The sequence below is a fragment of the Brassica rapa genome, chromosome A02 (assembly GCF_000309985.2).
Source record: "Brassica rapa cultivar Chiifu-401-42 chromosome A02, CAAS_Brap_v3.01, whole genome shotgun sequence".
Classification (NCBI taxonomy): domain Eukaryota; kingdom Viridiplantae; phylum Streptophyta; class Magnoliopsida; order Brassicales; family Brassicaceae; genus Brassica; species Brassica rapa.
Genome location: NC_024796.2, coordinates 2038144 through 2051587, shown reverse-complemented (window position 1 = coordinate 2051587; position 13444 = coordinate 2038144). Strand labels below are relative to the sequence as shown.

At 37.3% G+C, this 13444-nt stretch overlaps 3 protein-coding genes across 3 annotated transcripts; 1 reads left to right on the top strand and 2 right to left on the bottom strand.

The window, feature by feature from the left end:
• Positions 1–618: 618 nt before the first annotated feature.
• On the top strand, positions 619–7265 carry LOC103850802 (TMV resistance protein N). Its single transcript, XM_018656865.2, is given in 12 exon segments — positions 619–1756; positions 1837–1923; positions 2026–2067; positions 2772–2822; positions 2936–3415; positions 3524–3709; positions 3712–4045; positions 4047–4605; positions 4705–4995; positions 5101–6000; positions 6148–6647; positions 6752–7265. Coding segments are annotated over 8 exon segments (3426 nt in total). The 5' UTR covers positions 619–1756; positions 1837–1923; positions 2026–2067; positions 2772–2822; positions 2936–2937; the 3' UTR covers positions 6930–7265.
• Positions 7266–7441: 176 nt separating this feature from the next.
• On the bottom strand, positions 7442–11133 carry LOC103850801 (subtilisin-like protease SBT3.11). Its single transcript, XM_009127588.3, has 9 exons — positions 10559–11133; positions 10378–10469; positions 10183–10280; positions 9936–10091; positions 9186–9856; positions 8814–9100; positions 8613–8727; positions 8330–8522; positions 7442–8159 (listed from the first exon to the last, which is right to left on the bottom strand). The coding sequence occupies exons 1-9, from the start codon at positions 10661–10663 to the stop codon at positions 7594–7596; spliced, it is 2283 nt and encodes a 760-aa protein (XP_009125836.1). The 5' UTR covers positions 10664–11133; the 3' UTR covers positions 7442–7593.
• A 720-nt stretch (positions 11134–11853) lies between these two features.
• On the bottom strand, positions 11854–12952 carry LOC103850800 (translation machinery-associated protein 22). Its single transcript, XM_033284002.1, has 4 exons — positions 12806–12952; positions 12240–12324; positions 12082–12149; positions 11854–11898 (listed from the first exon to the last, which is right to left on the bottom strand). The coding sequence occupies exons 1-4, from the start codon at positions 12950–12952 to the stop codon at positions 11854–11856; spliced, it is 345 nt and encodes a 114-aa protein (XP_033139893.1).
• Between the last annotated feature and the right edge of the window lie 492 nt (positions 12953–13444).

Genomic DNA, 13444 nt, shown 5'->3' with positions numbered 1-13444 from the left:
AACTTTTATTATGACATGATACAAATAATTAAAAAATAATATAAGTTGAAAGTCTCATTTAATAAGTATCAAAAATAAAAGATATATAAATATATGTATCATTTTAAATTAAACTATATGCCATATAAAAATACATAAATATCTTAATTTTGAAATTTACTTTGAACATTTTTTGATAAAAAAATTGAAAATATTGACAACTTAATTTTTTAAAATACTATAAATTACTTACACCATTAATTCCACAGTGAAAATTTTGTTATCACTAATTTAGACTTTTTGCTATAACATATACAAATGATAAAAAAATATGAGCAAAAAGCATCATCTAATAAATATTAATATTAAAATATACCCCATATATGTTACTATCATTTAAATTTAATTATATATCATTTCAAATAGAAAAAATATTTTTTGATTTATAAAATTTATTTATATGTTCGTACCAATTTAATTATATAAGTAGTAGATAATGACTTCTTCATTATTCAATATATATTTATTATTTCATAATATGTTATAAACATATAATATATAAAATAATTTATATATATAATGTTTATCCCGCGCAAGGCGCGGGTCTTAACCTAGTATTTTATTATCCATTTTTCATTAGTTAACATGTTTTGTTGTTGGTTTTCAAATTCTAGTTACAACATGTTTTGTTGTTGTTTTACATACATGCAAAAATATAAAGTTTCCTATATTGTTATTTGTGTGTGTGTGTGTGTGTGTGGGGAAGTTCTGAGTTTAGTTTTCAAACCCTTTGTTGTTGTTGTTGATGATGAGTTTTATTCCTTACCAAGAGTTTGTAGAATATTTGTCATTCTTTAAACAAAACTAATATATCTACCATGATTTATATAGAATATATTAGGTGTCTTCGTTTTCATTGACCGGTGTATATATATAATATTACTGCAAGCACACAAATGCATGCACCTAGAAGGCTAATCGTTACTAATTCATTCCTAGTAATCCCATTTTTTTCATTATTGAACTTGGAACAAGATAAAGTATTTTTGGATGATGACTTTACATAGAAAAAGACATTAAACTTTTAATATCTGAATTTATTTGTAAAGACAATTGAAAGGTGATGTTCCCAACATGGCTTACCTAAAATTGATTGTCCTCTCTGTACCGATGTTCCACTCCATTGAGCCTTGAAAGTTTCTATACTAACAAAATCAGCATTTATAACATGCTCCATTTTTCTTTCTAAATGACAACCCATAAGCTTCCGGTTTGAGTGAGTCATCGTATTAGTGTAGGCTTTAATTGCCTATTTTGCAAATGTAAAACCACGAACAAGAGTTGTACACAATTTCCCTTTCTTTGTTATTGGGCTGTAGAGGGAAGTAGCCCAATTACTAAATCAATATATTGGTTTCATATTTGGGCCACAGAATAAATGATTTAGGCCCAATAAACCTACAATCTCCCATACACAGTTTCGCTTTCTTTCACTGAACAATCCAAGCAAAACTTCGACGGGGTTTTTCAGCTTTTCCGGTGATCTCCATGGCACCTCGAGACTACCTATGTGCTCTCGTAACCTTTCTGCCTTTTCCTTTCTCCGATCTCGATTCAGAAACACATCCCGAGATGCAGTTGGAACTCCGGCGAATCTTTGCAGTCCACAGCGATTCCGTCCGGCGAAATTCAAGTCGAGTCCGTCTCCGCCGAAGATGAATCGCTAAATCGTTTTCCAATTGCAAGAGCTTCTGAACGAGAACATCTCGATCGCAATGTGAAAAATTCTTTGTCACAGTCCTTTCTCACTTAAGCCATTTTACATTACTGTAACTGTAAACTTTTCTGTATCCGCAGATGATTGATCACACGGATCTTCTCAGCTTTGATCTGATTCTACTGCGTTTGTTTCTGAAAAGAGTAGAAGAGAATCAAATGTTCTTCGTAATCTAACGACTCTGAGTCCATTTTCCGTCAGCTGAATCTACCACTACCTATTTTTTTTTCTAACTTTCTGAAAATAATCCGTTTTCTTTTGTGTAATAGAGCTTCTCTCCTTCCTCTTCTCAGCTATTCTAATGATTCCAGGTAAACTCCTTCATGCCTTGTTGTCTCTTCCTTTTTTTTTTTTTCTCTGAGAATTTTGTGAAAAAATTATCTCTTCTTTGCAGTTTCTATGCTCCTTTGATTCTCTCTGAGATGTCATTCTGTGAATCCTGAAATTTATGTATCTCTGTTTCACCTTTACAGCCTTTTCAGAGATTCATTGCTTCTCTTTGATCGTGTCTGCACTGAGTGTTTGAATTTAATTTATTCTTGCATATTTCGACAGAAGAACCCGCGTTAGATCATTAAAATATTAACTTGATGGTCATAAAAATATTAAGCTCTACTTGTTCGCATGATCATACAAATACAAACATCTATTGGTTTTAACCAAAAGTCATATGTTATACTCTTGACTTTTTTTTTTTTATAGTATATACTTTTAAATTTTTTATTTTAGTATGAATGATATGAATACTTATTTTTATTTACAAATAAAATAAAAATGAGATGAAGAATATAGTAACTAAAAATATTAGGAACCATGGTTATCCTACCAAGTACACACGCGTTGCGATGCATTTGCACAGCACAACTATTAGAACCTGAGATTTACACTTGTGACTTCTCAAAGTCAACGGAAGTAGACGCTAGTTTTAGATGCACCTGCTAATCTGAATGTTCTCAACCGATCCGTTTTGTTTCAAACTTCCTCTGGTTTTGATTGTTAGATCTGTCTGTGTCAGGTTCTGCGGTCTGAGAGTACTAACTTGCCAAGAAGAAGAGGTTCAAAGCAAGTAAGTAAACGATGTTTTCAGATTCGTTTTCCCGTTCATGTCTTTGTAGAATTGGATATACTATGTGTGTCTCGAGTATCTCTCACTCAATATCCCCAATTTTTTTGGGTCAGGTATGGGTGATTCCAGTGGACAAACTCGGGAGCGATGGAGCTACGATGTGTTCTTAAGTTTCCGTGGACCAGATGTGCGCAACGGTTTCTTAAGCCATCTCTACCAGAGTCTAGTGACATCTGGTATATACACGTTCAAGGACGATGAAGAACTAGAAAAAGGAGAAAGCATATCCCCGGAGCTGAGGAAGGCCATTGAAAACTCCAAAATTCACCTTGTTGTTTTATCCGAGAGCTATGCTTCATCATCGTGGTGCCTTGATGAGCTCGTGCACATGATGCGGCGCTTGAAAAACAACCCCGGACACCTGGTTTTCCCAGTTTTCTACAAAATTGAGCCGTCGCATGTACGCAGACAAAGTGGACCATTTGGTGAATCCTTTCATAAACACCGTAGCCGTCATCGAGAGAGCAAGTTGAAGCAGTGGAGGAAAGCTTTGACCAGTATTGCAAATTTGAAAGGGTATCACAGTAGTAATGGTTGGTCGGTTCGTTTTGTCGCTTATATCTGAAATTTTTGTTGCCTATTTAGGCACTAAATGGATTTCTTATCTCCATATTTAACCAGCAATGATGTGGATTGTGCAGGGGATAATGATGCAGAATTGGTCGACCAATTGACTAGAGACATTCTCCGAGTGTTGCCTAGTTCATACTTGCATTTACCAACATATGCCGTTGGTATTAGACCACGTGTAGGTCGTATCAAAGAGCTAATGTGCTTTGGTTTGGATGATGTTCAGATTATTGGAATCTGGGGAATGGCTGGGATTGGTAAACAACCTTAGCCAAGGCTGCATTTAACGAGTTCTCACATCGTTTTGAAGGAAGAAGTTTCCTAGAAAACTTTAGAGATTACTTCAAGAGACCTGATGGGAAGCTTCATCTTCAGAAGAAGCTTCTTTCGGATATCTTAAGAAAGGATGAAGCTGCGTTCAACAACATGGATCATGCGGTGAAACAAAGATTTCGCAACAAAAGGGTACTTGTTGTAATTGATGATGTTGAAGACATAGTTCAGCTTCATTCTGTCGGAATATATTTGAGCTGTTTTGGTCCAGGAAGCAGGATAATCATTACAACCAGGAACAAGCATCTGTTAGAGCAGCTTGACGCCCAAGGAACTTAACGCTGATGAAGCTCTTGATCTTGTAAGCTGGCATGCCTTTAGAAGCAGTGAACCTCCTGAAGAGTTTCTCCAGTTCCCGAAAAGATTGGTTGAATACTGTGGAGGACTACCCTTGGCTATGGAAGTCTTGGGTGCTTTTCTCTACAAAAGAAGCGTTTCGGAGTGGAAAAGCACGTTGAAAGCGTTGAAAAGAATACCGGATGATAACATTCAAGCAAAGCTTCAGATCAGCTTTGATGCGCTAAACGCATTACAGAAAGACATATTCTTGGATATTTCTTGCTTCTTCATTGGGATGGATAAAGACTATGTAGATTGCATCTTGGATGGATGCGAATTAGAGCCTGTCGCAGGACTCAAGGTGTTAAAGGAGAGGTGTCTCATTACGATCCATGATAACAGGCTGATGATGCATGACTTACTACGAGACATGGGAAGATATATTGTCCAAGGAACATCCAAGAAACATGTGAAGAACCGTGTGAAATGGAGTAGATTGTGGGACCGGGTTCATGTTATAGATGTATTGGAAAATTACTCCGTAAGGAACAAAAGTTCTATGCATTCTCCGTCTCAACCAAAACTTATAAGGGAGACTTGGAATAACATTTAACTAATGAAATTGTTTGTTCTATATCAGGGAACAGATGCAAATCATCCAAATCATGCAATTGAAGGACTCAGCTTGAAGGCTGAAGTTACGGCTGTTGAGAACTTGGAGGTTAAAGCGTTTTCAAATCTACGTAGGCTGAGACTGTTACAGCTCAGTCATGTAGTACTCAACGGAAGCTATGAAAACTTTCCAAAAGGTTTACGATGGCTTTGTTGGCTTGGGTTTCCTGAGGAATCTATCCCCATAAACTTACATTTGAGAAGTTTAGTTGTCATGGACATGCAGAACAGCAACCTTAAACGGCTTTGGGATCAAAAGGTAAAAGTATATTATTATAATTTTAAGGTTACTATGAAATTAGAAAGTTTATCCTTCGTTGTCGAGGTTTGATTATTTGAGTTTTGTTCGTTTTTTTTGGTGAAGCCTCATGATTCCCTTAAGGAGTTAAAGTACCTAGACCTCAGTCACTCTATCCAGCTTACAGAGACTCCAGACTTCTCTTATCTCCCAAACCTTGAGAAGCTCTTCTTGATAAACTGTCAAAGATTGGCTAAAGTTCACGAGTCCATAAAGGTTCTTCAAGGAAGCCTGATTCTATTAAATCTGAGTGGTTGCATCAAGCTTGGTGAACTCCCGTTGGAACTCTATACGTTGAAGTTGCTAGAAACCCTCATTCTCTCCGGATGCTCGCAACTTGAGAGATTGGATGATGCTTTAGGTGAACTAGAGTCCTTGACAATTCTCAAAGCTGATTATACTGCTATAACGCAAATCCCTTCCTCGAGTGATCAACTGAAAGAGTTATCTCTTCATGGCTGCAAGGAGTTATGGAAGGACAGACAGTACACCAACTCTGATGAAAGCTCTCAAGTGGCTCTGTTAAGCCCGCTCTCATTAAACGGTTTAATCTGCTTAAGGACTTTGCGTTTAGGTTACTGCAATCTATCGGATGAGTTGGTTCCTGTAAATCTTGGGAGTTTGTCTTCCCTTGAGGAACTTGACCTTCAAGGCAACAACTTTCGTAACTTGCAAACCGATTTTGCTGGTCTTCCAAGTCTACAGATTCTTAAATTGGATAATTGCTCAGAACTTCGATCCATGTTTAGTTTACCAAAGAAGTTGAGGTCTTTATACGCGAGAAACTGTACTGTGTTGGAAAGAACTCCAGACTTAAAAGAATGCTCTGTGTTGCAATCACTGCACCTCACAAATTGTTACAATCTCGTTGAGACCCCAGGGCTGGAGGAACTGAAAACGGTTGGAGTCATCCACATGGAAATGTGCAACAATGTACCTTATTCTGACAGAGAAAGAATCATGCAGGTTTTTCTCTAAGTCTCTTTTCCGATATTAAACTGATTCCAGATTCTTGATATCAAAGTAGCAACCTTGCACTTTTTCACTTAGTTATGGAGACTAGGAGGGATGTGTCCTTGGCTGTGATTTATATTGATGGTATTTGTGTTACAGGGATGGGCTGTTGGTGCCAATGGGGGAGTTTTTGTCCCGGGGTCGACCATTCCAGACTGGGTCAATTTCAAGAATGGGACACGCTCAATCTCTTTTACTGTCCCTGAACCAACTTTGAATTCTGTTCTGGTCGGGTTTACCGTGTGGACAACATACGTGAGTCAACAAGATGATGTGATGTCTGCATACATTCCAAAGATCACATTGAAGAATCAAACCAAGGTAGATGTGTGGAGCCGCAATCCAGCAACAGATCTCATTCGTATGTACCGTGAAAAACACATCTGGCAAGGGCACTTTTCAAATGAAGATTTCGTGTTAGAAACAGGGGATGAAGTGGAAGTTTCTGTGGATTTTGGAGATAAAGTCGCCATTCTTGAGACAGGACTAACTCTTGCTTACAGAGAAGTCCCTGAAGTCCCAAATGAACAACTAACTGAAATAGATGATGACGTTGATGATGAACTAGTCATACATGAAAGCCAAAGAAGACCTCCCAGGTATGCTATAGTTTATACCACATAACAGAGAGAACGGCACATTATGATTTTGACTTATGGAGTTTTTTTTATTTTGCCTCTTCTCTTGTCATTTGGATTCACAGGAAAATGGGAATGGGTTTAAAGACAGTTCTGGGGGCATTTGGTTTGTTGGCATTCATTGTTGTACTTGGTAAACATGCTAGACCCCTTCGCCGTCACAACCATCTCCGCAGGAATACAGCTGAAAAGGATAAGGAGGAAGATGCTACACTCCACCTTTTCTCTTTTTTAGATTGCTAGGTTTCAGAACGGTTTCTTGATCTAGCTATTGATTCCAGATTTGATGGTTCTGAGTCTTAATAGACCGCTCGCTGGTGTTATTCCAAGATGGTTTGGACAGTGCATGGAAGCAGAATGGACATTACAACAAGAAACATGCACTTGTTTATTAAAGCAGCTTGAGTGGGAGAAAACATCTACTCACAGAAGGGATTTGTTGGTAATGAATCTCTCTTCAGTTCTTTCACATTTAGACAACAAACTATTGTAGCAGATTTTTACAGTTTTTACCTTAAGGTTTACTTGTGAAATTGATTATCTACATTTTACCTTTAAATGATCCTCCATGAATACTAATGATGGCAAAAACGTCAGATGGCCTTGTGGGCATTCGTTAAAGCAAGAGCATTTTTTACATTTTCTATTTCTATTTTCTTGACATCATGTCATCAACAAACTTTTAGTAGATAATTAATATAGATATATCAAATGATAGGAATATGATGACGTTGGTTGTATATTGAACTTTGAAGTATTAAATTCATCTGCATCATAGACAAGTTTTAAACTTTGATATTATGAGGTCTGCACTTACTTGCAAGGCCTTAGAAAGAAATGTAAACACAATGGTTGAAGTACATTGAAAATCATTGAGTTACAATATGATAATGGAAATAGTGTAAACTTATTGGTCAAAGTACTTCACCATCTGTGTCCTGATAGATAATGGGATGACGACGTTGTGAATACCGTCCGTCCAAGTCAAACTCCCAAAAAAGTAAATAGAATTTGCTTTGTGAGTTGTGGAGACAGTGACTTGGTAGCTGAGTTTCTTAACTCCGGAGTTAAAGACCAATGTTTGGGGCGTGACGGAGATTTTGACACCCATAGGAGGCTGAACGATGAGTTTATATACAGAGTCGACGGGTCCAACGTTGGTGACGGTTCTAGTGAGAGTCACATCTTCCTTGAGGAACGGAATGGTGATAGACGGCAAATTGAGATCGAGCATAGATGGCCTTGGACTCGGACATTTGACTGTTTGCTTTGATATTTTGGTGATGGACATCTCGTCATAACTAGAAGCACATAGAAAACGAATGTAGTCTTGTACGTCTGCATCATAGACAAGACCAGGGTTTGCTGCTTTCTCTGGGTTCACCAGTCCTCCCCCGAAGTCAAAAGGGTCAGCTAGTTTCCGTGATAATCCCTCTGAGTAGATAGGTTCTCCATAGGGATCCGTTGATGAAGCTTAACCAAGTAAGGAGTCAATTGATTAGATCACTAAATAAGTATTTAAATATTTATCTGATATGCAAAAGAATAAATTTATTTTATGGTAGGATAAGGACATATAGTATAGAGATTTATTATATTATGGTTGATGTACCGATTTAAAATCATATGAATATAATTTTTACCTGTAGTGATGATGGCTGATTTAAGCATGGCAGGAGACCAATCAGGATGCACAGCTTTGAGTAGAGCAACCACACCGGCAACGGCAGGTGCTGCCATTGAAGTACCAGACATAGCCGTGTACCCGTTCTCGTAGTTTATTTTTTCTGGGGTACAAGCTGCCACTATGGATACACCAGGTGCTGCGATATCGGGCTATATACATAACGTTTGGTGTTCAGTGCAAAAAAAAAAGAGAATGTTGTTAAACTATATATTATATAGAAAGACTAACCAAGTTATTACCTTGAGAACATATGGAGATACAGAATTGGGCCCTCTGCCGGAGAATTCAGCAACTTTAGTAGCTACAAGTGGTCCAGTGAGTGCGATTGAAGGACTCACTGTTATGGTCGGCTTACTATAATCACAAGTGAGACTTTAAACAACTAGCAAAAGTGATCAACTTAATTAACCAGTGGTATAAATAAATAAATAAAATAATACTTGGTGGATTTTATGTAGTTCAAAATTGTAGTCCCTTGCTGATAGTCGATGTTGAGGTTAATCAGACCTTCGGAAACTATCATCTTATCACTTCTTCTACCGGCAAGGATTACACCAGCCGCCTGAACTTCCATTTGTTTGTTTAGAAAATCAGTTGCAGACTCTCCATTTTCAGCAGTTGTAAATCCTAGCACAATTTTTCCTGCTGCTTCACTGGTCATCTCCTTTGAGCTGTCTACGTATATGAGTTCTGCTTGGAGTTCAGGGTCCACGGATGGTGTACGTGCCTACATATTTAGTAACACATTAGGATACTGTTACATGTAAAACTTGGCTAGTTTTGTTTTGTTTTTTTTTTTTTTTTTTGTTTACCAATAATGTCACGTTGTTTCCTAGTGTCAAAGGTTTGGGATACCACCGGTCAAGACTGGTGGCAGCCACTGTTATAATCCATGGAGCTATGTTCTGGACGGAGTAAGCATCTGGTCCGAAGTTGCCCCCTGCCATGAGCACGGTGATTCCCTTGGAGACAGCGTGGAAAGCTCCATACGAGAACACATTACTGATGTCGATTTCACGGGATATAGGGATCGCACTTCCCAAAGAAATTGATATCACGTCGACCCCGTCGGCTATGGCATCGTCCATGGCCTTTAGTATGTCTGCGGACGCGCATGAGCCATCTTGCGTTTGCCAACACACTTTGTACATGGCGATACGTGCTTTAGGTGCCCCGCCTCTCGCTGTGCCCACTCCAAGCCCGTTGTCACTCACATCTGGGACGAAGGCTCCTGCTGCTGTGGAGGCGACGTGGGACCCGTGAGCGAAGACTTCCCTTGCTGACATGTACTCGGTGTCTGCTATTCCGCTGTCCGTTCGGTTGTTTTTGAAGAGGCTGTCCATGTAATACCTTGCTCCTATCAGCTTCTTGTTGCAATGCTTCTTCGAGTCGAATTTTGCACCGTCCACACACGTTCCTTTCCATCGTTTCGGGATCGGCCCTAACCCTTTGTCACTAAATGACGGCGACTCTGGCCACACGCCTGCAGACAGCATATACACATATATATAAATATAGGTCGTGCCAAAAAAAATATTATACACTTCTCTATGCAAACTTACCTGAGTCCAAGATACCGATGATGACATCCTCACCCATATTGGCATCATGAAGAAGTCCTTTAGGTGAGCTTTGAGAAAGCCCCAAGTACTCAAATGCCCTTGTTGTTTGAGGCTCGTAGAAAGTATTGGGTGTCACTTGAACTACATCCGGATGCTCTAAACATATTTATGAGAAACTCAAATCCGTAAACTATAGTTAAAATTTAAAATGTGTGTTTGTATGATATGCATTTTTTTAAGTGCGCACCTGAGATCTTTTTCGCTTGAGAATCCGTAAGATGGGCGGCAAAGCCTGAGAAACCATGTCGATAACTATGAACCATGAACTCATTTGCATCTTTTTGGCTGCAACCATGCATATTTCCACAAAACCCGTTAGTTGATTTTATTTTCAACAACGTTTTGTTGCACGTCTAAATATATATATGGGCTTTTTTGGTACCTTCCAAGTAATGATTCTAGCATGCGGAGATGCGAGGCCGTTACAAGCTCCGGGTCATTATGCTCTCTTTCACCCAGGTACACTATGTGGATCTATATATATATGCAATGCATATTAATCATTCCTACACACGATAGATTTTATGTTTCCATTATTATCAGAATTGTGACACATTACATACCTTAGTCTCCTCAGAGGCCCCTCCTTCCACAACGCTAAACTCCAAGTTGAGAATCAACACAACACTCATCATCCCAAAAACCCACCATGAGACTTGAGAACTCATTTTTTCCTTTTAGAAATTAAAAGGAAAAAATATTCAAGAGATCAGTCAATGTCTCACCGGTTGGTGAATGTGATTTACAAAAAGGAATAATTGTCTTGTATTTATAACAACGTTTCTGTCTAAAAACAAAAATAAAAAACAGCTATGTTCGGAAACGACTTATTTACCTTGTTCTGACATTATTAAGTTGTAAAACTCAACTACTCTTCTGGTATTTTGCTTAATTTAAACCAATATTTTCTATTTTCTCTGTTTCATCGTTACTGCAGCTAATAATATCGTCTGGCTTAGTTTCTGGTTACATTATTAGGTTCTAAATTAATTACTTTTCTGGTATACATCTCCTTAATTTAAAACAAAAATTATTATTAAGATTACTTTCTGACTACGTTAACTTATGTAGCTAATAATATCGACTGGCTTAGTTTCTGGTTACATTATTAGGTTCTAAACTTTCGTTAAAGCATGCCACTAAGTTAGAAAATCTCTGAATTTTTTTTATCACAAAATAACTTATAAAGAATAATATTGTTTAAATTAAACTATAAACCATATAAAATTCATAAATATTTTAATTTTAAAATTTTAGAAATATGTATCATACTCGAACTGATAAAAAAATAAATATTTATATAATTTTAAGTTGATCAAGTCATTAAAATATAGTTTATATATTATTTGTTATTATTTAAAAATATTTCTTAAGAATTGATGATCAGCTTAGTGTATGAAACCATTCATCATTTCAAGTGTAAGAATCAAGAAAGCATTACCCATTTCAAGGCACATTTTAAAAATATTAAAGAGCCACCAGAAACAGAGATGTTAGGAGAAAATAGTACCATGATCCAACTATAAGTTATGTTTTAAAGTTATTGTAGAGATGTGATCTCCTCCAAACACATGGGAAGATTCGTAAACCAGCAAATCTACATGAACCTACCATGCCCAAAAAAAAAACAGGCTAGAGGTGATCATCATCAACCGGCCTGAACCTTCTTACCATCTTCGATGAAGAAAATGAAGAAAATAGATCTTCCAGGTACCTGGATATAGGCAATGTAACAGTCAATAGTCTTTAGGAAGGACTTTGAAAAAGGTTTTAAAATATGCAGAGAAAAGCTAACAAAGAAGGATAGATATGCTACATCAGACCAAGTGTCTTGTAATGAATTCAACGATATCATAGATTATATATCGCCTTGAACATCTATTTGCTCCTTTTCAGTTGGTCCCTGAAACGCAAATTTTTTAATAGAAAAACTAGTCATAACAAGAAGAAAAGAAAATAAACATAAGTCATTCTGATCATATTTGTTCCCATTCGTCACAAGCTGGACCAGAGCTCAGCATCACTAATATATCTAAGTACATACCCTATACTTTATATTTTGATATGTAATCCATATTCTACATACCTTGACAACTGATGCTCCAGTAGCAAACTTCTTCCCGAGCTTTTTAGAAGCGTCACTGAGTTTTATCCCTGATGAACAAATTTTAAGCAATGAGGTTTGTTTCAGCCAGTAAGAGGAATAACTAAGATGTCACACTACTAAAGAAGCAAATAACTCACCAAAGAGTTCTAGTCCTTTCACAATATTGGTGATACACTTTCGCTTGTTACGGACAACCTTTTCAATAATAACTTCTTGCCTCTCCTATTCAAGAACAAACAGGTTTGTATGAAAGAAGATTGAAAAGGCAAAACATTGATAAGTAAGTCCATTCAAATGTGTGCAGGAGGAGGAAAGTTACATTTACTTTCTTTTTTAGTTTCCCCCCATGAAGCCGTTTCACTGCCTCCTTCTTGGATGTCCCTCCTACATAATGGAGAATCCCATGATTAAATTTTTATTTTTAAATGCTGAATTATTTCCATGTTAAGCATCAACACCAATCAGTGACTCTAGATCTCTATCACGTTTAACAGCTCGATTGTAGATTCCCCCAGTGAAAGGGAAACACTACACATGCTTCCAGCCATTTAAGCAACTAATATATAGTTGGTCTAAATAGCAATGTGCAATAGCACTAACGTACGTGTACTAAGCACATCTTCACAGCCTTATGTATACTTGCAAATGTGTATGTTTACATACACATGCTTCCAGCCATTTAAACACATGTTTGGGCGTGTACCTTTGAGTAGGTCAGGATAGAGATCTGGAGCTTTTTCAATGAGCCATGGCTTACATCTGCCGAAATCAGGACCGAACTCGCAGTAATCGCAGGTACAGAGCAAACTCCACAGTACAAAACCTTCGCCGGCTCAAGCTTCTCCGCCATAGATTGATGATGATACTCGTATATGATGAAGCCTAAACGATACTTTTGTGTAGCAAAGTTGAAGCTGGTTCTTCGCTGCCCCGCGAGATGTCAGTAACCAACAGAGAACACGAGCGTAAAGCTTTCGGACATGTGTTGGCCTGGTTTCGAACATCTATCAGTTTCTTTGTTCGCGGGCTTTTTTTGAAAGTATAAAATTTAAGTATTTCCTGACAATTATATATATAACAAATTAAATATTTTTTTTCTGTAAAGTTAAACTACAATGCACATGTTGATGTTATGAAATAACATTTGAATATATTAAACTACATACCATTTATGAATAGAGTCTACATTGAATATAACATGCAACTGCTAGTTCAAATAGTTTATTCACTGAAAATATATCCCTACCTTCAATTAATATGGTGAAATATTATTTTTCTTGTGTATGATTACATCATAGAACCCAAAACAAAAAGAGAGACCATGCACGTTCTCTTTAGATGG

Coding starts and splice junctions, on each gene's coding strand:
- LOC103850801 (XM_009127588.3), bottom strand. CDS start 10,663: ATGAGTTCTCAAGTCTCATGGTGGGTTTTTGGGATGATGAGTGTTGTG. Junction 9,857..9,935: donor CATCGGTATCTTGGACTCAG/GTAAGTTTGCAT, acceptor TGCTGTCTGCAG/GCGTGTGGCCAGAGTCGCCG. Junction 8,160..8,329: donor ATCAGCCATCATCACTACAG/GTAAAAATTATA, acceptor TACTTGGTTAAG/CTTCATCAACGGATCCCTAT.
- LOC103850800 (XM_033284002.1), bottom strand. CDS start 12,952: ATGGCGGAGAAGCTTGAGCCGGCGAAGGTTTTGTACTGTGGAGTTTGC. Junction 12,325..12,805: donor CTATCCTGACCTACTCAAAG/GTACACGCCCAA, acceptor GTTCTTGAATAG/GAGAGGCAAGAAGTTATTAT. Junction 11,899..12,081: donor CTGGAGCATCAGTTGTCAAG/GTATGTAGAATA, acceptor TTTGCGTTTCAG/GGACCAACTGAAAAGGAGCA.